The 26,293-nt window shown below is 37.0% G+C and overlaps 2 protein-coding genes across 2 annotated transcripts in view; both read right to left on the bottom strand.

The window, feature by feature from the left end:
• Positions 1–1,209: 1,209 nt before the first annotated feature.
• On the bottom strand, positions 1,210–18,097 carry LOC128236740 (cryptochrome-1-like). The gene is made up of 12 exons (XM_052951824.1): positions 17,926–18,097; positions 12,904–13,081; positions 12,475–12,614; positions 11,809–11,951; positions 9,991–10,166; positions 8,388–8,494; positions 7,636–7,776; positions 6,790–6,960; positions 6,076–6,216; positions 4,641–4,798; positions 3,776–3,975; positions 1,210–2,724 (listed from the first exon to the last, which is right to left on the bottom strand). Exons 1-12 carry the CDS (start codon positions 17,926–17,928, stop codon positions 2,534–2,536), a joined length of 1,749 nt encoding a protein of 582 aa, XP_052807784.1. The 5' UTR covers positions 17,929–18,097; the 3' UTR covers positions 1,210–2,533.
• A 1,638-nt stretch (positions 18,098–19,735) lies between these two features.
• LOC128239356 (uncharacterized) overlaps positions 19,736–26,293 on the bottom strand; it is a 34,574-nt gene continuing 28,016 nt past the window's right edge. The window contains exons 31-40 of the mRNA XM_052955976.1: positions 26,090–26,181; positions 25,710–25,797; positions 25,413–25,493; positions 24,786–24,958; positions 24,203–24,388; positions 23,594–23,773; positions 23,116–23,295; positions 22,461–22,740; positions 21,893–22,069; positions 19,736–21,588 (exon numbers count right to left, since the gene is read on the bottom strand). Of these exons, the coding sequence (XP_052811936.1) occupies positions 21,467–21,588; positions 21,893–22,069; positions 22,461–22,740; positions 23,116–23,295; positions 23,594–23,773; positions 24,203–24,388; positions 24,786–24,958; positions 25,413–25,493; positions 25,710–25,797; positions 26,090–26,181 (1,559 nt within the window). The 3' untranslated portion in view covers positions 19,736–21,466. The remainder of the gene's footprint in view (positions 21,589–21,892; positions 22,070–22,460; positions 22,741–23,115; positions 23,296–23,593; positions 23,774–24,202; positions 24,389–24,785; positions 24,959–25,412; positions 25,494–25,709; positions 25,798–26,089; positions 26,182–26,293) is intronic.

Raw genomic sequence — 26,293 nt, 5'->3', positions numbered from 1 at the left:
CTATCATGGCTGTGGTAGCTAGTGGGTACTTGGTTGTGCTGGTATGAAATTTACCACTAGCACAAGCATGTGCTTGCAAGAAACGACAGCGCCATCGTCGATGCCATCTTTGCTGCGGTTGCTAGTGAGTACTTGGTTGTGCTTGTATATTTGACCACTAGCACAATCATGTGCTTGCATATAACAGCAGCACCGTCGTCGTGCTGTAAAAAGCATTACATCACCATGGCTGAGTTTCCGGCGGGTACTTGGTTATGTTGGTATATATACTAGCCAACTGTGCTTGCACGAAACAATAGCGCTTTCATATTTGCTAATGTAACATGCATTCAAACTTTGCTGGGGTTGCTAGTGGGTACTTGGTTGTGCTGGTATGAATGATCGCTAGCACAATTCTGTGCTTGCAAGAAACAACAGTGCCTTCGTCATATTGCTAACCGTTCATGACGTGAAGCGTTTGTAGCAGCTAGCCAAATAAATATCGGTTCTCCGAAGCTTGGAACACTTTGAATTAAGAATAGATAATCTGACTGGAAATCACCCTGTATTCGGCAGTGCTGGTGTGTCGTACTTGACTAGCACTATCAAATGCTGGGCTAGAAAAGGTCAAATTCAACCACTGTTCAAAACTTTGTTTGGTCGGTGGGATCTTATATTTGTATCTGTAATTGCTGCGACTGGTAAAATTCTCCACCTATGTTGCCTGGCCAACCGGCGGCTGCAAACATTTTACATCACAATATGGCTTGCTGATATCACAGTCACATTATAATGTGATTTACTTGCGAATTTCTATGTCGAATAATAAAGGGCAATTATTTTGCATTAAATGCCAATTTGAGTTATCTAACTTAATAGTAGGTTGGATGGTTGAGTACCATTGTAAGTATCAATGCAATACCTCAAGTAGTTGCTGAGATGTGTGCTTACACGCAAAACCTTAACCAGAATTTCTAGGTCTAATAGGCATATTATTTGCATTATATTCAAATAATTGTTATCTAACTTCATTAATTTAGTATGTAAGATAGTTGGCAATACATATCCAAAGTTTCAATGCAATAACTGATGTATTTACTGAGATAATGACTTAAAGGTGCTTACATGCAAAACCTTAACCAAGGTGTGATGCCGACGCCAGGGTGAGTAGTTTAGCTCTCCTTATTCTTGGAATAGTTAAGCTAATATGATAATAGATAACAGTTTCAATTTTATTCAATACCGGCCAAGGCACGTGTACAACAAAGAATATACATATAGTACATAACAATATAATTTTAAATTACACCCTACATTATGGGTTAAAAAATAATAAATGCTTTCGAAATATGTAAAGAAGCGTGATATCATCAGTGAAATGAAATATTGCAGAATGCCCCATCAGATTTAATAAGATGTAAGAAAATGAAATTATATTTTGTTGCAATAATATTTTATGTTTTCTTCCGTTCACCAATTTCATGTGTTTGAAATTTAAAAAAAAAGATCATAAAAGGCCAAATCACCTTGCTATTGAGAAATACGTATTACTATATTTTCCCGTGGTCATTTGACCAAACTCAGCAGCATTGCATAATTATGTGACAAAATAGGTAAAACTGTAAAAAATTTAATAAGCTTGCATATGAAATATCACATAAAATTCAAAATATTAATGATAACTGATACATAATTATCATAAAGCATATTTATGAAACAATTGTTGTTTTTGAAGCTGTGTCTTCAAAAACTGAAATATAATCAAGATTGAATTACAAAATCTATAGTATAGGCATAGGGATGATAATTCTATAACAATATGACCAAGAGATTCTATGGCTGCGCACATGTTGACAAGGTGACAATATCCCCTTTCCATGACAATATCTCCACTTTAATTCAAAACAACAACAACATACAAAATAAAAATGAAAAGAGCAATAATCGTTTAAACAGAAGATATAATACTTATGTAACTATCACATTTTTCGTTGCTTCATGCTGTATGAAAACTATACGGCTAGCTTTCAAACCCAAGAAAATTTGCATGATTGCATTCACTAAGTTTATCACAATTAGGAATAAGTAAATTATAATAAACTAAAATAGATTATTTATCCAAATTCTGCAGTTAACTCAGTTAATTAATGTTTCAACAAAGAGGATTTTTCAAAATTCGAATAAAAGAGTTCTAATGTAAAATGTTAAGACATTGGATAGATGTATAATGATGGAATGATGTCATACTGGAAATGAAGTGAAAATGTAAAAGATAGCCAAATATGTTGCCAATCACCAGAAGACGGAAATGTCAATAAAGAGTTAACTAAAGGAGATGTACAGATATTTTCCCTGAGTAATAATTAAAGAGAGATCATGAAATGTTGTCTGCATTAAACATCATTTTAAAAATATTTGCACCCTAATTTCACAACTTAATCCAATTCTGTTTTTAAAAACTCTCCATCGCAACCTCCATCATATCCTTAAACACCCAGCAATTCTCTCTCAACATTCCGGAGCTCACTGCAGTAGCAATACAGGTAACCTCTATTTAGTTGGAATCATCCCCGCCACACCTGCCAGGCCCCCGTTTCATCTGTGGGCTCATTCCCATGAGTCCGTCACAGAGTATTGCTTCGCTTAGCTCCTCATTGCCCGAGGAGCAGTTTCCTTTGTGTGTCCCGGGCAGCCAGACAAACTTGCTAACCTCGTCAGAGTTGGCTGGACCACAGTGCTCTAATTCTGCAAAACGTATTTCAGATGTCAATAATGTCAGTCTTCTTAGTATTACGATGGAGGTTGGGCTCCAATAGTTCTAAAAAGATGAATACAAGTAGAGCCATCACATTATGTGATAAGGGCCCAAAAGATAGCATCCTTGACAGACGTATGTTAAAAGACAAGTGGGTGACTATCCAAATAGAATTACGATAAATGGTTGCCTAAAAATAATGAACCTTTTCTCTAATATATTTCATATTCTGTATTGGATATTTCATTTAAATACACCTTTTAATGTAAACGTAAACTTACTTTTTGTGACTTAAACCAGTGTAGATGATCAGAAAATATTGAAATTAGCATATATACTGTATTTCTGGAGACCATTCTGTTTGTTTTTTCAAAAAGGCTAAAAATTCAGGCGGATTTTTTTTTTGCTGGTCTAAGTTGGCAAATTTCAAAAGTAATTATAAATGTAAATACGAAATGTATTCACATATATTTATTGCTATGAAAACCTTAAACTGTAACATTTTTATATATCATATTTTATCATATTCTTACCATACACGGTCATGTCATTCTGTAATGCACTTGCAGAACAAAAAAATTCATAGAAAATTATGTTTTCAAGACAATTTAATTGGTTTACCTTCCTTCCTTAAAAAACTCTGCACAGCTATGATGACGTTCAGACAATAAGAGAATGGAATAAATATGATTAATTTCTTCCATTTCCCAAATTGTAATATTTCTTTGCCTTTGATCATTACTACACAATCACTTCTTGTAAAAGTTTCCTTTTGGCATTTATCAAACCTATTATAAACAATTCAATGGAATTTATAAAGTCATTTCTCCTTTGTCTGTTAACATTCAGCAGCACTCACATACTGTGGTGTGACTATGTCATTATTGCCTCTTAATTTTTTTTATATATATGCGTATTTAGTTTATATCCAGGGGATTTTTATCTCCCACCGGGAGGAAGGGGGACAGTTTGAAATTCATGGGGATTTCCCCCACACCCAACTGGGGGATATGCGGATATGCATGTATGAATTAGCAGTACCTTTGCCTGAGGCTGCCAGTTTCATCTTGACCTCGCTCATCATGTTGTAGCAATCCTTGGAAGCCTTTCTGTGGTCCACCATGGGCTCCGGGTAGTCTACGCCAATAATACAGCCAGCCTTCTCCTGGACCGACCTTGGGGCCTTCCAAGGCTCAAAAAGGTAACGTATGGGCATGTCCTTCAACACTGGCAGGTAACGTCTGTAGGGAAATATGACTAAATTAGGATATTAACTACTAGCAAGTTACATCTAGCAGGAAATGTTATTATCATTAAAATGTTTAATACTACAAATGATTTGGAAGCCATCCAAGGCTCAAAAAGGTAATAAATGGACAAAACCATCACAACGAGCATGTCGAGGATTTTTATTACCATTATTTTACATGTAAGCTGAAGGCTGACTTATCAGCCATCCATGTCATTTAATTATAATAAAATTTAATTATGAGGATATTTTCATAAAACAAAATGGCCAGGGTTGCTTAAATTATGAAATCTCAGTCTGTCCAATCCTGTCCACCCTGACACTCCCCCCCTATCCCCCCAAACAAACGGCACCATCAATTAACTTTAAGTAAGTTTTCCCGAAGTTAGCTATGTGTTGATATAAACATGTTGTGAAAACAGTAGAAAATTGATCTTAATCATATAATAAAAAAACACACATTTTTATCATACAATTAATAAGATAACCCAGAGCCTTATTTAACTGATGAAATGATGACACATTTTTCCGGCAAAAGAATTAAAAAACAAAGCAAATCCTATCAGAGTGGCAAACATAAAATGAATGAATTGCAGTAGCAGGTGACTGTAAAACTTGCATGACCTGATCAAAACAAGCATTTGAAAACTCACCCACCTGACATAGACGCCATTAGAGTCCATCTTGCGTCCATACCGCACAGGGCAAAAACACTTTGGACACTGGAGAACTTTCTCAAATGCGGAACTAGACATCCACATCCAGTTTCCAGCATTAACTGACCAATCAGCATCAATCAGGTACTTGTCAAACACCTAAATGTACAGAACGCATAAAATATGTTCAAAATGTACATTAAAAACAATAAATTTGTAACAACAAATTGATACGGATAAGCCATCATAAGAAATGGTGGAAAGCTCCCCTGATACTCTATAAGTTTGAACATAAACAAAGCATATTTTGTTTTAAATTCATTTTGTCAGACGTTGTGCAGAATTCTGACAAATTGTTAGGACAGGCCTATTGACAGCTAGGCCATGAAAGCATTTTTGCTAGACTGTGCCATGAACAGCTTGTCTATGGCAGTGGCAAAACCCAGACAGTTTGTCTTCAAAATTTAATTGAGTAAGACGCCTACTCCTCCTAGGAGACCCAGAGCTCCATGCTAGTGAGGATGACTCAAGTGTATGTCATGTGTCAACACTAACGTATGTACAACACAGGAAGTACTACCGGAAATCACTGTGTATAAGACACATTTTTTCCCTAAATATTCCCATAAATAATGCCTGTGTCAGATCTACGGTATAGTATGAGGCTTCAGACAATTTATTTTGATGATTATTTCAGGCTCTTCAGACAAATAAGTGGAAAAAAATATTAGTTTGTTGACTTTAAATTATAATGGGACATAACTCACATGGCCTCAATTGAGTTGTTTTGGCAAAAAATGGTAATAATATTACAGTTTTGTTATTGTATGAGATCATTTATGTAATATTATTCAGTATTAAAATAATAAATAAACATGAATACTGTGAAGTAGCATCATTGTGCACTGTCAATGGTGTGAAAAACGCCCTCTGCCTTTAAAGCAGAGAAACATACCAATAGCACAAACTGTTGCAATGATAGGATTGTTTTTTTTCACACTTTTTTGCCACATCATTAATACTTCGCTGAAGGAGTTAACATGTTGAGAATAAACACGTACAAAAAAAGGATTTTGCTTAACAAATCATACCATTCTCAAGAGGTTATCATGGTACACCATGAAAAAACAGTCATTCTAGGTACATTTTAGTGCCTACCTTACCTGTTTCCTACAATGGAGAAAGTCCTTCCATGTACACAACAAGAAAAGCTAGCTGTAATCAAGCAAGAAACATGCTTTGAGCACTACCTATTTAAAATTGCATGGTTTAGAATAACCTTTGCCTTTTTTTGCCTTCGATTCTCCCCAAATTTTAATTGTATTTTTTTGCCTGCGTCATACCTATACTAGTGTCCAGGACACAGTGATTTACAGCATATAACACAGGAAATACTACATAGCACAGAAAAACTCTATAACATATGTAGTACCCACCTTTAGTCCATCCTCCCAAGAGAGTCCGAGATCCCCGCGGGTTAGGAACGTGGATGTCGCGTGACGACACACATGGTGAATCCAGCCCTCGTTTTTCAGCTGCTTCATGATCGCATCAATCCATGGGTAACCTGTCTCTCCCTGGAACAGAATGTGTTTGGTTATTTTTGTTATAGTACCTGGTAACATCTATTAGTAAAAACCATGGATGTCCTTGGTTTGCCTGTTAAAATTGTGGGACATCCTCCATGAAATATAGACACCAAAGATGCTTTCGTCCATTTTGGACCATTCTCATTTGTAAGATAGATTTCCTGCGCAAAAATGAGCCCCAAAAAATCTTTATTAAAGTGTAGTGATCATTGGAATCACACAGAACACATCATTTTCTGATATCAAATGCCAAGAATACTAGTACAAAATATGAAGCACGTTGTTTGCACTTGTGTTCTGTACTCAGAATAATAGTAAAAGGAAATTAAAACGTTTGGGAAGATCGTTGATCATTTAAAATGTGATGGGGTTTTTTCGATTGGGAAACCAAAAAGCCTTGATCGGGAGGCTAAACATAGAAACGATTTTGTATGGCCTCAAAGTGTTAACACAATTACAAAGTCTCAGATTTCTCAACTTGAGGCTTTGACAGTCATGGGGGTGTTGTTGTTTTTTTGAAAGCAAAACCTAAAGCAAACAGCAGACAAGCTAGTAATGTACCTGTTCCCATCTCCTCAGTTTTTCCTTATCCTCATACCAGGGAATGTTCAGGCAGATTGGGTTGCTTTCCATCTTGTCGTAGTTCTTGTTGTTCACAGACATCATGTAGAAGTACTCCCGCCACATCAGCTGACCGATCGCAGATACTGTGAATGCCTTCCCTGGGTTTAGCTGATAGATTAAATAATTAAACAGACTTATTACTAAAAAAGGCAGCCTATCTAACTTAACGAAAGTGTGTGGCTGATAAGCAGCTAATTATGCAGGATAAAACATATGTGCTGGTCATGAATTTGCAGTCAACACCAAAAAAATTTCTCATGTTCGATACTAATGGTTGGCATCCAAACTTTTGTGATTTAAACTTTTTTTATGTACAAGAGGGGAGCAAAATTTAAATGGACTTATCTTATTTTTGCTCTGGTAACTTAAATAAATATATTCCATGCCAGATATTTAGTCTATTGAATACAGAATGACAAACCAGCATTAAAATATTCACAATTTTAAGAATTTTGGCCAGTTGTGTTCAAGAAAAGTGTGTGATTGTGTACAGATAAAAAATATTAGCCTTTATAAATGTTTTTTGTTTGTTTTAAATTAGCAGCTACGTGGCCACAAATTCCATAGTTAAAAAAATTGCAAACATATCTTATCTTTAATATTATTTTATCTATACACAAAATCATACACTTTTTTTTATCATTAGTCTTACTTTTCATGTATCGACCTATATTTTGCACCATTAAATTGACAATGGAATCCCTGCTGAACAACTAGTTACTTTTAATGACAATATAAAATATATGCATTTGTCAATGATTCATAGATCAACTGGTAAATTACCTTCAGATAAGCATCCCTGAGGCCCCAGTATAATTTACGTATGGAGAGACATCCGAACCTCAGATGGGCACTCATACTGAGTGGAGGCCCTGCAATGTTTGGAAATGCCTGATTCGGCATCACATTACCACAACTGAACGCCTGCAATGGAAAATGTTCTGCCTATTGTAATGTCTTTTCATAATGTGTTAAGTACTAATCATTATAGAAAAACATATTGAGCTATTAAATGCACTTTCATCCATGTATTCATCCGAAATAACACTTTAGAAATTAATTTTGTATTTATAAGCTCTGCTAAGAAGATAAATCTCAAAACTGCATTTCACTTAAATGCCTAGTTTAAGCCTTCTATAAGTGACACCCCCCCACCCAAATCTGTGTACAGTACATGACCTCTGTGTATTGATCTTAATCTACTTGCCTTGATCTCTCTTATCAGATCTCTGATCTGAGTATCCTGCTGTGCAGTTTGGGAGGTTTTATTATAAAAATGGACCCTAAATGGCCGTGAGCCAAACGAATACACAGGAAATTGGCCCCTACTGTGACACCAGTGCAATTAGCAGAAGATGCACAGCAGAGGATTATCACGCCAAACATTCCTAAAAATAGGCCTTTAAAAATAATATGGGGTCACCAGGCATCAAATATTCACATACTTAAGTAGCAGATCCCGTAACCACCACCCCAGTAATGCACGAGTCAGAGATGAACACATGCATCATTTACACACCTTTGTATACACTCACCATCTCCTCAACCTTCATTCTGTACTGGAACAGTTCCAGAGCCTTTGACTCACCACCTGTCCAGATATTAAAGCGCTGATTCTGTTCTTCACTCTCAGCAAACACACCTATACGAAATAAGTTAGAAAGTCAGGCCTTCAGGAAATAACAAAAACAGTCAAGCCTACAGTAAACAAGAGCTGTTGAAGGACAGCACACTCAACTTTATGCTGCTTTGTCTGAGAAATATGTACAATAATGATGTAATATGTGCCTGTCAAAAGCAATAAAAAAAATGAATTAAAAAGTAAACAAGAAACGCCACAATGCACAATTATCATCTTTTCAATAATTGACAGAAGTACTTAAGCCTTTGTTGTCAAATTCAGTTTCATTTGTTTTTCTGTTTCTAGCTACAGAGACTGATTTTGACCCTATGGACCCCAAATGCAATTCCATGAAAGTCCCCCATAAAATCTTCCTACATACCAAGTCTGCTCACAATTTGTCAACAATAACTTTACATATTCATTACAAAATTGTTATCTATTTTTAGGAACAGTGACCTTGTCCATATGGAGCCCCAAATACAATCCCATGAAAGGTCTCCATAAACTAGTCCTATATACCAAGTTTGGTCACAATATGTTAAACTTATTCTAGTAATAGTGACCTTTGACCCCAGGGGTCCCAAACACCATCCCATGAAAGGTATCCATAAACTCTTCCTATATACCAAGTTTGGTCACTATATGTCAAACCTAACTAAAAAAGATACCATAGGTGTGTTTGACGTTGCCCTCCCGCTGGCACATCCAAATAAGTCATTCTCCCACGTCATTCCAATAAGCAGGTCTCACTTTGTGAAAACTTGGTTAAAAATATAAAAAATTGCATGTCAAAAAAAAGTTTAAAAAAAAACTAAAAAAAGGGGTCAATCAAGGGCCATTATTTGTATATAGTGTTAATATGGAGTCATGTTCAATAATTGTTCAATGATTGTAAGATGGTTGTCAATAATTGTGTGAAGTATTAAATGAATAAAAGATATACTAGTAGAAGTTATTAATAAAAATCTTAACTTACTCCAAAACTTTAACCGGACACAATGTGCACTACCGGGTAAATCTAAGTTCCTAAGGCAATTAATAAGGGCCATAATTTGTATTTATGATACAGGATGGACATGAACTACTGTGTGAAGTGTTAAGTGAATTGAACGAATTTGACCTTGACTTTAGAGGTCAGGACATGGGTCATGCACCCTACACATTGTCTTGGTATGTCGAACACATGTAGTACGTTATTTCAAAATCTGTCCATAAAAGAGAAAATTACAGCACAGACACAACCCCCTATACTCTTTGTCATTATATGCAACATTCCATAGATAACAAACACCTTAACCATAGAGGTAGGGACACGGGTCTTGCACGCAACACATCATCTTGGTATGTTAACACATGTAGCAAGTTTTTGTAAAATCTGACCATACAAGAGAGCGTTACAGTCCGGACACAAAAAATTAAGATGGACGCACTGATGGACGGTGCAATTTAAAAAGGTCCACCGTCGGAGACATAATTAAAATCAGTTGTATTATACATGTTGTCTTATTACTTACCAAGTGAGGCGGAATCAGGAATGCCAAACAATTTTTCATGGTCGCTTTTAACGTTGAAAGTGACTTTTGATAGGTCAGGGGCATCTACCGGCCTCGGGGGGTCACCTACCGCCGTCGCTACTAGATTGAACAGGGAGTAGGTCAGTGGGGGAGTGCCGCCGTTGTTCTTTAAAATTCTGAATAAAAAACATTTTATGATTTCTCAAAGATCAACATTAACATTGTATATACTTTTCATTTCCTTCATCTCAATCAAAAACTTGAGATAGTACTTTTGAAGCTCTAGTCTCCCTGTGTGGTCGAGAGAAATAATCAATGATGAATACCTCCAGTGATGGAGGAAATAAAGATGTCCAGTTCACAGTTTGCAGGAAAAATTGTACTTAATTCCTCATGAAGTCTTCCGCCTTTATGTAAGTGTTTACCTCTAGCATGCTCATACTCAAGTTAACTCTGCTTATAACATGAAATATATTAACATGCTTGTCACCATTTTCACAGTATTTTGAGCCATTTATTGATTTCCATCATGTTTTACAGAAGTATATCTCAAGTTTATGTTTAAATGGTTTTGATCATAGGCCCAGGCGATGTTCTAACTTATCTTATAATATGGTATATTGCATTCTGATATTATTTGTTTCCATCTGCTTGGTTAGTACCCAAAAAAGATGGTATTTTCAACATTATGCTGTTGTGCTCGAAAAAAAAGAGTTTAAAAACTCATGCAAGAAACATATCTCTGGTTATCAGACAATAAGTCAAAATAAACATTTCTATGTAGCAAATTTTTTGCTGAAAAATGATTGTAAAAGTGTGTTTACCACAAAATTCAGAAAATATGAGAAATCAAGTAGAGACTTATATATTTTATATACTTTCTAAGATAGTACTTCTTTCAGATTATAATGAATTTGTACAAAGGAAAAATATAGTCAGTGTATACACAATAAATATATCTATAATTTATCCATCTTTTAACATCACCAACAGTTCTGTTGTAGTGTCTGAGACACATCATTTACGCATCCATATTTTAAACTATAACCAATTCATAATGAACAATTCGTTTTTGGGCTGAAGAACCTCTTGAAATTTTCATCTTGCAAAAATATTGAGATTTTTTTCCTGAAATGTCACAATGCTGTTGCAAAACCTTGATGTGTGTCCATGACATAGCCGAGCCAACAGTGTCTCTAATTATTTGCACTTCTTTTCATAAACTGTTACTTTGATATTCAAGGTTAGGATGGAGAAGATGGCCACAAAGGCTGATACAAACATAATGCAAAAGTTTAACATTTTTATGGATATTTCAATGTCAGAAATAGAATATTTAGTCTTATAAAAATATATATCAAGAGATGCAATAACCGGTTATTCCAGAGTTTTTAATACATGTATAATTAACAGAACTATTTTAACAGAATGTTCACCATCTTTAATTTATGATAAAAAAATGTAAATATCATAGACTACAAAAGGCAATTTCTGAAACATCTGAATTGTCAGACAAAAATCTCTTAAGATTATGAAAAAGAGAACCTTAGGTAGTTATGTACAAAACAATGGAAGTTCTGTACTTCCAAGGGCTCAATTTGCAATTTTTTTAAATGATACCAAAATAATATTTGGTCAACAGGCAACCAAAATATACATAACTGAGTATCAGATACTTCATATTCATTACAAAGATTCAAACTAGGGTAAATGGCAAATGTTTAGTTCTAAAACAGACTGATATTGAATATAGTAATGAGTAATGGTAGCTTTCACTGTATTTTTTTTACTGGGTAGGAACTTTATCTTTTTGCTTACTCTTCAGGATCCCAGAGTACATGAGAGACCTTCTCGACACATTCAACATTGTACTTCTCACAGAGACGCCGCACTTGTGTGTCCCTCTCGTGCCAGATCGCTTCCACGTCCGCATCAAACGTCAGCTTTGAAACTGACCATTCCTGTAAGTATTGGTAATACAATTCAGCTTTAACGGGCAATTATCAGATTATTCAGTTGTCAGTTGTTGATCAGTGGAAATGGCTAATGTTCAATTGAAGTTTTAAATTAACAAATCGGATATCATCTGTCATTTTTAGCTTGTCCATTTTTGGAAGAAAAAATGTTGAGGTGTTGTCATAGCCGCCAAGGCTATGTCAGTGGTATCATCGATGTGCATTTTTTTAACCTTGTCCATAGCTCAAAACCCATTCAAGAAATTCAAATGAAATTGTTGCATGTTGCTAAAGACAATATGCACAACCTTAGGAAGGCCAGGCCCATAACTCTGACTTTACTAATTTTTAGAGTTATGCCCCTTGTTTTGCCTGAAAAGCTGACCAGCGTTGGTATTCATGTTGTTTTATATCTTGGTTACAAAGCAGGCTGGACTAATGCTTTATTAATTGACTTTGTAAAGTTCAAGCGAGAATCCAGATTTTTTTAGGTGAAGTTAAATTTCAAGAAGAAAAAGAGAGTAATCACCTTGAACAGATTAGATAGTGTTGTTAGCACATTTCCCGTGAAGACGAACAGACGTCCACCCTCATTGCTGAAGTGGTCATCCAGGTCATGCAGGCTCTCCAATAGGAAACGCATCCGGTTATAACCTGCTGTACGAGTGCCTGCAGACATGACAAAGATTCAGTAAACTGGAATCACCAAACGCAATACCATACACATTTGGTTCATGATATCTTAACAAAAGATTCACAATTAGCTTAAACATTCATTTTTCTTATTGAAGTGGTTATTTGGCTGATTTTATTTAAGGACAATCGATAGGAAAATAAATCAGATTACAACTGCATTCAATAATTACCTACTTTGTTTATCAAAATAAAAATTAATCTTTTATAACTAAACTAATTTATGCACATTATTATAAAAATATGCTTCACATAGACTTTATACCTGCCACTTCACCATCAAAAATGAAGATTGGATACAACTCGCCACAGTCCTCTACTGCATCAAGAAGGGCGGGATTGTCGTGAAGACGCAGACCATGCCTGAACCAGTGGATGCAGACTGGTTTGTCATTTACAATGTTTTCATTGACTGGTATGGTAGAAGGTATATCTGTCGAGTCCTGTAACAATGATTTAATATTTATAAAGAGCTCATGGTCATGTACAGCACAAATGTGTGATATAACATTGATTCTGATTTTAGGTTAATAAATCCAAATCTTTTCATCAATACTTAAGTTAACATGGGATGAAAAGTGTTGAAGGTGTGGGGCTTGATACCATGACTGCTGGAACACTAGCAAAGTGCTCTAATCAACTGAGTTAACTGGGTGGCTGGTTCTTACCATCACACACTACACTAATGACACCCTAAACCTTTCAGGCTGATCCAGACACTATTGACTTTAAGTAACTCGCTCATGGTTTGTAAAATTGCATTTTTTTTTAATTACGAAATAAAGTGTGGCAAATCATAAGGAGTGTTAAAACAAAAATACAAAAAGCTGGAACCCTTCAACAAATGTTGATATTTGCTCAAATATTGTCTTTGAAGACCACAATTTTCAATCGCGTTATTAACGCAATTGAAAATTAATTACGGCTGTGGTGTTGCGTGATTGGTTGATTGACATTATCATGTGATGTTATCAATGTATCCTTAACAGGTCAACATATCGATCACTTTCTTTAAAGTCCCGCAGGCTGTGTGGTCTAGACGGATGTTTTCTTCTTTATTCTTGACTTTACCGGCGTGGGTTCAAACCCCACTAAAACCAAAATACTTTTTTTATGATATATAACTGTATTTTTTTTCTACAATTTCGATATCATAGAGTAAAATAATGATAAAATGTTGGAAACAGTTTAAGAAATTGAAATGTACTATAAAGATTCAAATTAAGCAGTCATATGACCGATACCTTGAAAATATATTGGATATCTCAAACTGTGAAAAATTGGAACCTGGAGTTCAGAGCAAATTCTCTACTAAAAAGTTGTACAATCTAATAAAGAACTCCAAGCAAGACTCACAAGTATCTTCCCCACTTATGGATAGTACAACTGGCACTTTGAAAACAGACAACACTGACAAGGCTAACATCCTCAACAAACAGTTCCAATCTGTTTTCTCTCCAGCTTCCCCATTACTCTAAAACAGTTATGTCTTCAAAACCTCCGTCGCCTAAACCCCCTGCAGTTTTGTAAGTACACCCCCATGAAGGACATAGTTGTTGACAAAAATGGGGTTCTAAAACTTCTCAAAAACCATAACACTGGGAAGGCCTCTGGCCCTGACCTCCTTAAACCTGTTGTCTTAAAAGAAATAAGCCATGAAATTGCTGATGTTGTGTCAGTCTTATTCCAAAAGTCCTTGTCTTCTGGAAAAATCCCATCTGATTGGACTTCTGCATTTGTTTGCCCTCTTTTTAAGAAAGGAGACATCACTGACCCAGCAAATTACCGCCCAATTTCTTTGACCTGTATCTTATGCAAAACTCTCGAACATATAGTTGCGTCTGCCCTATCTTCTCACTTTACAGAAAACAAAATTCTTTACGACCTCCAGCATGGGTTCCGAGAACGGCGTTCTTGTGAAACGCAGCTTCTTCAATTGACAGACTTTCTTGTTAATAATCTGGCAAAAGGGAAACAGACTGATCTGATATTGCTAGACTTTTCGAAAGCTTTCGATAAAGTTAACCATCTTAAACTTCTATATACACTTCAGGAACATGGTGTTTCATCCCAGATTCTTAATTGGACTAGATCTTTTCTTATTGGTAGAAACCAAACAGTTGTCCTAGAGGGCGATCAATCTAGAGCAGTACCAGTCACTTCAGGTGTGCCCCAAGGCTCTGTCCTTGGGCCCCTCTGCTTTCTGATCTATATAAATACACTTCCCCTTACAGTACAATCCCAAATACGACTTTTTGCCGATGATACGGCAGTTTATCTTACAATAAATTCACTGTCTGACTCTCAAATGCTTCAGGAAGATCTGGCATGTATGGAACAATGGGAGAGAGATTGGGACATGGAGTTCAACCCCTCTAAATGTCAAGTACTCCACATCACCAAAAACAAACTAGAGATTGCTTTTTTGAAAAAGCGCATGTCTCCCCCATTGTGTGGTCGTAGGTGAGAAATAATCAATGATGGATCCCAAAATCAATAGGGGCCATCAACTAGTCATGACTAACTGGCATACCAAGTATGAAGTTCCTGGGTGTAAACGTTCTTGAGTTATTGAGCAGAAACCGGTTCTTCACCTCAAGGTCAGTGACCTTGACCTTTGACCAACTGATTGCAAAATCAACTAGACATCATGACCAACCTCACTTCAAAGTTTGGTGAACCTAGATCAAAGCATTCTCCTGATATTGCACGGAAATATTTTTTTACATTAGAGGTCACAGCGACGTTGACCTTTGACCTTGTGACCCCCCAAAATATAGGAGTTTTCTAAACCTCATGATCAACCTCCCTACCAAGTTTGGTGAACCTAGGTCAAACCATTCTCAAGATATTGAGCGGAAATGTTTTTTACATTGGGGGTCGCCGCGACCTTGACCTTTGACCTAGTGACCCCAAAAACAATAGGGATCTTCTACACCTCATGACCAACCTCCCTACCAAGTTTGGTGAACCTAGGTCAAACCGTTCTCAAGATTTTGAGCAGAAATGTTTTTTATATTGGGGGTCGCCGCGACCTTGACCTTTGACCTAGTGACCCCAAAAACAATAGGGATCCTCTACACCTCACGACCAACCTCCCTACCAAGTTTGGTGAACCTAGGTCAAACCATTGTCAAGATATTGAGCGGAAATGTTTTTTACATTGGGGGTCGCCGCGACCTTGACCTTTGACCTAGTGACCCCAAAAACAAAAGGGATCCTCTACACCTCACGACCAACCTCCCTACCAAGTTTGGTGAACCTAGGTCAAACCATTCTCAAGATATTGAGCGGAAATGTTTTTTACATTGGGGGTCGCCGCGACCTTGACCTTTGACCTAGTGACCCCAAAAACAATAGGGATCCTTTACACCTCACGACCAACCTCCCTACCAAGTTTGGTGAACCTAGGTCAAACCATTCTCAAGATATTGAGCGGAAATGTTTTTTACATTGGGGGTCGCCGCGACCTTGACCTTTGACCTAGTGACCCCAAAAACAATAGGGATCTTCTACACCTCATGACCAACCTCCCTACCAAGTTTGGTGAACCTAGGTCAAACCATTGTCAAGATATTGAGCGGAAATGTTTTTTACATTGGGGGTCGCTGCGACCTTGACCTTTGACCTAGTGACCCCAAAAACAATAGGGATCTTCTACACCTCATGACCAACCTCCCTACCAAGTTTGGTGAACCTAGGTCAAACCATTGTCAAGATATTGAGCGGAAATGTTTTTTACATTGGGGGTCGCCGCGACCTTGACCTTTGACCTAGTGACCCCAAAAACAATAGGGATCTTCTACACCTCATGACCAACCTCCCTACCAAGTTTGGTGATCCTAGGTCATGCGGTTTTCCAGTTATCGATCGGAAACGAAGTGTGACGTACGGACGGACTGACGGACTACCGGACTACCGGACTGACGGACAGGGCAAAAACAATATGTCTCCCCCAGAGAGGGGGAGACATAAAAAGTCATTAAGCACAATTACATACTCCATGGTCAAACACTCCAATCTGTCCCCTGTGCAAAATATCTCGGCTTAGACCTTTCATCAGATATTTCATACAACTCCCACATTACAAGAATAACAGCAACAGCCAATAAGACCTTGGGCTTTCTTAAGCGTAACATTACCACAAGGAATGAATCTGTGAAAGCTATGGCTTACAAAACCCTAGTTCGCCCGCAAGTTGAATATGCATCAACAGTCTGGAGCCCCTACACACAGTCAAATAAAAATAAAATCAAAATGGTCCAGCGAAGAGCCATCCGCTGGGTTAAATACAACTATTCCCCTCTTGCAAGTGTTACTGAGATGCAAAACAGCCTTGGCTGGCGGTCACTCGAATATCGCAGAAATGACATGCGGCTCATCATGTTCTTCAAAATCTTACACAACATTGTGGCCATTAACCTTCCACCCTATATCCAGAAGCCTGTCAGACTTAGCCGGCACGTTCATCCCCATAGCTTTCAGCAAATCCAAGTCCAATCCGATTATCACAAGTGGTCCTTTTACCCCCATAGCATAGTTCTTTGGAATAGCCTGCCCGTCAATGTAGCAACTCTGCCAGCAACAGAACTTGATAGGTTCAAACAGGCAGTGTCAAGCTTACAATATTAGTTTTACGTACTATCATATTTTACTTTTTAAAAATGTTCTCACGACTAACATGTTTTAACCATGACTGGATTTTGTTTTTCTATTCCATGTCTCACAATGTTATCTTTTATTTCTTTCTTTCACTTTACTAACAGTCCGACGCGCACCTGCCAGTAATACTCGAAAGAGGGGTTCGGCAGTATCCAAAGATAGATAGATAAAATAAGTGTTTTCAAATGCATTACCGACAAAAACGGTCCCAAAACATGAGCGAGTCACTTTAAATTAGACACCAGAGTAAACTTGGGAGCAAACGTGGGTCCCGTGTGGGAATTTAACCCGCAACCGCCACGAAATGAGCAAACAGCTAAACGCTGGTTTTTACCTAGACAAAAATAAAGTACGTTAAATAACTTTTTTAACATTTGGAGATTCATTATGTTCCCTAAAAAAAAAAAAAAAAAAGCGTCAATGATGTTACCCACACACACTTGTACAATACCCAGCTACGTATAATTCAGACCAAAACAGCTATTTACAGACCAAAATACCGTGTATACCGGTATGTCGGCCCATGGACCCAACGACTAACGATTCGCCGCATTTTAATTACAGTACGGTTCGCATCTGTACTGTATCCGAAACGAGTAGGTATTCCGAAATATATGTACATTACCATTTATGCGTGTAACTCCTGATTCGCACCAATTCTTTCGTAAATTAATTAATCCATATATCAGATGTGCATATCATTAGATCGTGCGAATAAATGGTTTTAAATTACGCTGAAGTACGACAAAAAGTTGCGAGTTATTCTGACGTTCTTCTCCATACAACCACACGCACTGTATTGGATTCTATACAGTATGTTCAGTCAATTTGGTCGTGTTGAATGTTATAAAAGGCTGACCAGCTGGCGGACTCTAGAAATAGAGGGAAAAGGCTGACCAGTTTTAAAAAGACTGACCGAAACATAAAAATGGAAATTCTTGCCATTGAAATGATTTTGGGCTATTATATTTTGCTAGCATTTATTAAAATAACGCAGACTGACTATAAAGATACAGTATACTGGTACAGTACCCTAAGCCTTGCCCCATAAATTAAGACGATTACGGTATTGCAATTATCTGTGCCGGTTGAAAGTATTACAATACAACTTTTTAATATGCAACTATGAGTGACTCTTCAGGAATGATCTTGAATGAAGATGCCTATGACTTACTTAAATTTAATAGTTGAACATAGGTTATAAATTGAAGCTCATTTTCATTTCACATATTGGACACAATTATGTTACCAGTTCATAAAAGTTTACGACCAGTCCGATGAACGACCCCAGGACACCTCTGCTTTCAACTCAGATGCTCCATCAGATGAGCTATTAAACCTTCTCTGGATTGCTCACATACTATCTGAGGTGTGCGAATCAGCACCGTGCCATAAACTCCCGCGTACTAGAATTCGTCCAAGAATTCCCAACCCTTGCACAATTTATAACCAATGTGACTCATCCGGCCAACTCTCAGTCCCTAATGCACCAGTCAGTTATACACGCCCCACCCCCAGGTCCTTGGAATAGCGGGGACTAGCCCAGCCCGGGAATGAACTGCTGATAAATCTCCCCGCCAAATGCCCTCGCACCAAAGCGACCCTAGGTAAAGCCCATTCCCCGCTATTTTTGGCGCGAAGACCGACAAAACCACCGCATTCACCCGGGACTGTGGGGCCATCTGGGAGGTAAAAAACAAGGCCCATTTCCCGGGGGAGGGGGCGTGGTTACAATTGACTGGTGCATAACACACACTGTGAAAAGCCACTACCCCCCCCCCCCCCCCACCCCAACCCCACACACACACTTGCAAGTCAGATGCTCAACCAACTGTGTCAATTCAAAGGCCCGGAATTATTTTTCCTACTCTGCACTTTGATATATATTTAACGTCTAATTGTCAATTAATATTTATTATGCAATGCCATTAGCTGGGCATTTTTTGTATATATTTTAAGGGGACTGCGTAACACATTTGAAATGTTTGCAACTTTTTTTCAAACTACGTTGATATCAAGTTATTTTGCGTTATTTTATGAAGTAATACCTAACCGCAACTGGTAGATACACATTCACAGATATTTAAAAATCCAGGCCTAATATGATTTAATATCTGATAGCTTTTATTTTAACTTTTGATGATGCTTTTTCATTGAAACAAACATTGTGTTCACATTAAGCTAGTAACGATTTGCGGAAAGAATAATTGATTATTATTCAGACTGCCAATCCTACTTGTATATGGCTGCAACTTTTCTGAGTATTAGGGCCTCAGGCCATGTGTCTACAGTTGCGACATTTTTTTGTCCAAGCCAGTGTTTTCTGTCTGTCTGTACGAGAGCGTCCGACCGACGGTGTGTATGTCCGTCATCTGTCAATATGTACGTCGGTATGTCTGTTTGTGTGGGGGTTTATCGCATGTAACAACGAATGCAACATTCTTCCCACAGGTTTATTTTAAAATGTACAATACATAGAATACAAAAATACAAAAGTACAAAACATATGGAATACAAACATGTATGAGGTATCAAGTGTTACTGGTCACACTCCATCATAGTTCAATTCATGCATACATTACACGACTTGTATTGGAAGAAAAGGTACGCTATCCATCATTAAGCTATGCTTTTCCTAGTCCCATTGACTACAATGATATAGTCTGTTGCCAGGTAACCCCATGTGATATTGTTATCATTGGAATAGGATTAGTTTGCTGATTAAGATTAAATCAATCTTCTTTTAAGTAAAAGAAGTAGATAAATTCTCAAAGTTATATTAAACACTCAATAATTGCAACTGCATATTGATATATTCAATTAAAAGTCATTTTTTTCTCCTCTGGAATGGAAAAACCTAAAGTTTATAAAATACACATACTATTTGTACTTATTATTTTCAACGCACATATTGCTTAAGCGAAACCCTACAAGGCATCCTAATGAAGGATGGAATACCTTCTCTTTGAAGTCTATCAACTATTTATTTCAATTTTTTTTTGGCACTTGTGCTGTTCTAACATACTTCTTTATTTCTTTTATGAATCAAATCTGGGACCAATAACAACCCTTCTCCCAGATCAGGCCCCAATTTCTCGAAACTTCTTAAGTCCATTATAACAGGATTAAGCTAAACTCACTATTTTTGTTCTTTAATAATTTGCATAATATTAACTTCTTAAAGAGGTTTTATTCTTCGCATAGGAGTTATATTTATGATGATCTAATGAACCATTTTTCATTTATCAAAATTCAATTTCAGTATATATTTTATCTAATTGAAATAAGCTACTTAAGCCTGTCAAGCTTAAGAAGTTTCGAGAAATTGGGGCCAGATGATTTATAAAATAATGAAATTGAATGAATTATTTTATTACAAATAATATTTATTTGTTTATTTCTATATGGTACAGAACAAGGGTATATTAATTAAGTTAAGAACCAAATCCAAAATTACATGCAACTTGCAATCAAATTTGAAATGATTTAATATATACATTTATGAATTATGCTACATTGAAAAAAACAACAACAATCAGAATCTATGTTCAAACAACAATTTACAACATAACTTAGATAAATGTACAGCAATACCATGACATGCAGACAATGAGTATTCACAAGGTTACACATATGGGCATACAAATACAGTGATACAGAAAATACATAGGTGTATATCTGCATACACTAATGATAAAAAATAATAGATGAATTCTCCTCTTTGTGTGTGTGTGTAATGATGGTTAACTGGCCCTTAATATGCAAACGTCTCACTCTCGATAACATTGCTTTGTTATAATAATAACAACAGTGAAAATAAAGGCATCATCCGCAAAACTCATCTAAAACACAAAAAACGTACATAGCATACATGAATTTTGTAATTCATTATTGACAAATGTGAGTTCTTTTTAAGTCTAATAGTTTATTTTAACATGGAAAGAGCACGGTATAAGAATACATGGTCTTTTTTCATCAATATTTAATATATTTTCATGTACATGAGAAATTATTTCAAAACACATTATAGTGGGATTTCTTTTTTAAAGAAACATGTAAAAATTAATAAGTTTAAATTTTTCCCACCAGTGCATATTTACTAAAGTGAGCTGCATTTCTGCATGGCATGAATGCATCATGACCATTCCAGATGAATTGTTTTTAGCCTATGGACACATCCGATCATCACAGGCCACTTTTCCCGACATGCAATTGCAGCGCTCACAGGGTCGCGAGGGATTATAGAAATCTTCTCCCTCAGAAAACTGCAAACCCTGGTATGTGCAATCTGAAAATAGAGCAAGGTATAATGATGAGTGTCCAACACACTCACTTTTAACCAGGGTGTCACCGGTGCGAGTCCAGGCCCAGGTGTGTGTGACCAAACCAGACAAGTGAGTTTTCTTCAGGTATTAAAATGATGAAGCGTCCAATCCCAGACATGGCAAGGTATGGTTATGGGTCAGTAAAGGTGTTTAGATGGCCAAGCGTTCAATCCCTGACAGGATGAGGTATGATGATGAAATGGTGTTTAAAAATGCAAAATGTCACCCATGCAATATTAAGATGCTCAATATGTATCAAAATCATACCTAAGCAGACTGGGCAGCACTCCCCGGGCATGTAGGTGGGGTTACTACAGTTTGGGATGGCACACACTCGTCGTAGACACTCAACAGAGCCTGCCTGGCAAACACAATCCTCGCACGCATCAGCCGGACTCGGGAACAGCTCACCCAGCTCAAACCGCATAGAGTTGTACTCACAGACTGTGAATAAGTAAAAGCAAACATTAAGTCAATAAATTCTGTCAGAGTTTTTTTGGCTGGATTTATGACTTGAACCATAGCCACAAACTAGCTATAACTACCTGATATGTACCGTAATACAAATTCATATTCAAACACAAGACAACCAGGTAACATCTGTGTGCTAATCTCATGGCCTGACACTTTTGGGTTATTCATGTTTTTAGTTTGCCAAATAGGGTAAACACTTTTATGCTTATATACATTGTTTTTTAAGAAAATGTTACTAGATCTACATGTAAATTGTCAATTGTTAACAAATGCTTGTCACTGGAAATATTCTCAGAGTTAATAAATAAAGTTACATTAACAACATCATGCTAAAAGAATAACTGTTTTTACAGCTACTTACACTGGCAGGTCTCACAGCATGCTTCCCGGCCCGGGTTTCTACATGTCACAGGAAGGCACTCCTTGCGGGCACAGTCAATCATCCCACCAACACTACAACTACACTCCTCGCACGCATTCCGGGAGGCGGGCACCACCTGCCCCTGCCCGTACTGGCGCCCAGCATACATGCAGGTCTGGGCCTGACAACGGGGACAGCAGGTGTCCGGGTCAAGAACTGGATCGAGGCAGTTCACTTCTGCACACAGAACACGCTTACGCTCACATGTGATTGAACCATCCTGTAAATGTATTAAACGATGGATTACGCTCACTTGTGATTGAACCATCCTGTAAATGTATTGAATGATGGATTTTCTTTTTACGGCATTTATTGATTCTCAAATCAAATCAATTGCTGGTTTATTTTATGACCGATAAAAAACAGTTGTTTCAACATTGCACGAAAATATACATGTTTTGTCCTCAAGGTACCAATGATATTTTCTTATTGTTTCCTTTTCTGATAAAAATTGGACCAAAATTTGTTCCAGCAGTTTGAAAAGCTTTATTCAATTGCTTTATTATGTTTCCTAGACAATCAAAAACAGTTATCTTAAAGTTATCTAAAATGCTTGATGTCAAAATTCATAGAGAGAACCTCTTGTTTGGCTTACCCTGCATGTGCACTCCTGACAGACGCTGTGTGGGCTCGTGAACACCTCGCCGTTCCTGTACTGCACGCTGTTCAACTCGCACATTGTACAGGATGGACAACAGTTGCCAGGACGGTTGGCCGGATGGGTGCACGTGACAGGGGAACAAGACATCATGGCCATACACCGGATTTGCCCCATCTAAATGGTGAAGATGGGGAAATTATTGACATAATTTATTGCAATTCAATACATGGAATGAATGACATAAATAACCTTAAATTCATTAGAGCTTTTAGGCCTCTGAAATTATCTAATTTCATCAGTTTCATAATTTTTGTATTCATCATAAATATTATGTGTATACCATATATCATCATATTCATCTAAATATTTTGTATAATCATGTAATACTTTGTAAATGTGTATTTTAAATTTTCTTAAACTGTTTAATTTAACAATATGAAAAGTTGAATTACATAACACAAGCAGTACCTACCATGCAAGTACAGACTTGACACCTGTCCATGAAGTCGTTGAATGTCTGTCCATCCCTGTACTCGATACCCATCACGTTACATCCCATTGGGCACACTGGACAACACTGGCCCTTTACCAGCACGGCATTATCACAGTTTACCGGCGGGCAACCCATTGTGCTGCACTCAACTGAACCGGCCTGCAAGTACAATCTTGGTGAGGTAGGCATTGACAAAAGGGCTGCAGAGTGAATGCCAACACTTGTCTGGTGCTTTTTCCCATTCAAACAAGATGAATAAGTCAACAATTATTAAAACTAGAGTTACTGGCCTTGATAAAGCTGTGCATACTATCTCTGGCAACATGTGTACCAAGTTTGAGCTGAATATCCTGAACAGCCTTTTAGATAGGGCCAATGTTATTGTTTTTGCACAATGACGCCGACATCAATGAAACCAAGGCTATCACAATATCCTGACTCTTATTATTTATAAAACAGATAAGCTCAACTTGGCTATGAAGGATACAGAGAATGCTTGTCTGTTTTTGCTCAGTCGACAAAGGAACAAAATTCAAGAAATCTTGTAGCCTGAGTGATGGGACTAATGATTTACAAATTCAGACTTACAAAGCATCTGCACACTTTACAGTTGTCATTCCCTGGTGGGACAAACTTCTGGCCGTTACGAAAGCGTTTACGTAGGTATGTGCACCCATTGCAGCTGGGGCAGCACTCAGTGTAGGATCGGAGTGGGTGTGTGCATCGTGACAGGGGGCACTCATTTTCTCGACTGGTGCAGTTCACCTCACCGCCCTTCAATTAATGAAAGGATATAAAGATTAAAACATCTCTTAACAATGGCACAGCAAGTGAACAAATAATACCCCTCTGATTTTATTCCGAGTGAAGAACATATGATTTAAACATTAAAGGATAAAACTCCATAGAATCTGATATTTCAGTAAATTTTGAAGCATAAAGGACTCTTTTACTGCAATAATTATGCATATAACAATGTCCACATCTATAAATGTGTTAAGTTTGTTCCCCATTGCAAAGGTTTAATTTTTTTGCCCCACATAATCTCTATTTTCAACAAATTATATAAAAAATTTTTTTATGGATTTTAGATTCATTTTTATATTTAAAAATTATTACTGTTTAGCACCACCCCCTTTCCTCCACCCCTGTAATGTCTTCATCGATTTACCTCACAGACACACTGTAGACATGGTTCCCTGAAGGGTGTGAACCTCTCTCCATCCTCGTAGCTCCGCCCCCGGTAGTCACACTGGCGACACACAGGGCAACACTCCCCCGGGACACTTACAGGAGCACGACATGAAACCGCTGGGCACTGCACACGTTCACAGTCAACTTCACCTACATGAATCATTTACATAAAACAACTATTTAAAATAATATGTAACACATTTACATTCAATTTTTTTGAAAATATATTTTTAATAAGTGACTAAGCTAAAAGTTCTTCTGTGTTACATAACTCATTAGCGGAAGATGGTAAGTTCATTTGGTAATATATTTCCGAAGTTCCTAACCTTAAAACGTAAATCAAGAATTGAGACTTAGAATGTCGGACATAAAATAAACATTCATATTAAAATTATAAAAAACAACAACAGTGAAGAACTGAATTATATATTATAAGGAAGAAACTTAAAACAACAAACATTTGAAAATAATGCCAACTACACACAACTTTTGTAGAACCTTTTGAGGTTTCCCTCAAATATTTGTCAATAACCTTGACCTTTAACCTTCAAAATAGGGGTCACCCAGAAACAATACTCATAATTTTTTTAATATGAAAACTCACCGTCCATGCATGTACAGGTGGAACAGTCATCAGAGAACACAACATCACCATGGCGATAGCCACGTCCCTCGTAACTGCAGGCTAAAAATCATTATAGTAATTATCAGCAAATTGAAAAGGATACTAGAGCCTTATTAATAACTTGTATACAATGTACTAACTTAGTTATTCCCTATATCAGTGAGTTAATAAACAGGTTTTGGGGCTGGTTTCTGTAATGCTGTATCTTATTTAAAGCTGCAACTTATGAATCTGATACCAACATGCAACTGATAAACAAGAGAAAATGGTACTTACTAACACACTGTGCACAACAGGCTCCAGGAGGGGTCTCTGTTACTCTGCACGGGAGACGGGGACATGGCCCCAAGGAACGACATGTCACCTATAAGGTTTCATATTTGTGAAAGAGTTGACTCGTTTTCTTTGAAATTGAAAGCAAACTAATGATAGTTTTCAAACAGATATAGCTGTTACTGTGAATGCTTTATGTATTTTCAAATTCTTTATTGAAAGAAATATGAAATTTTCATGAATATATTTAAACCAAGTACTATTTAGTGGTAGCTTCTTGTAGTCATAGTGTTTGGGTTAATTTTAAACTTTCTTATGCAGTAAATCTGTTAGTTCTCATCAAAATCATGCCAATTAACGTATTATTATTTATAGATAATGACCTCTCCCCCATTACACATGCACTGCTGGCAGTTGTCCCCAGGGCGAACAAATGTCTGACCATCCCGCACACTCAACCCCAGATATATACAGTCTGAAAGTAAAAGAGAATATGAATTACTTTTATTTTTATCAGTTTTATTGTAACAAGGGAAATATTACCACACAGTTCATTCCTAACTTAAAGCAAAGTCAAATCTATGTGT

This window comes from Mya arenaria, chromosome 6, assembly GCF_026914265.1.
Source record: "Mya arenaria isolate MELC-2E11 chromosome 6, ASM2691426v1".
Lineage (NCBI taxonomy): Eukaryota > Metazoa > Mollusca > Bivalvia > Myida > Myidae > Mya > Mya arenaria.
Note: the sequence above shows the minus strand (reverse complement) of the source record. Positions and strands in the feature narration are given on the sequence as shown.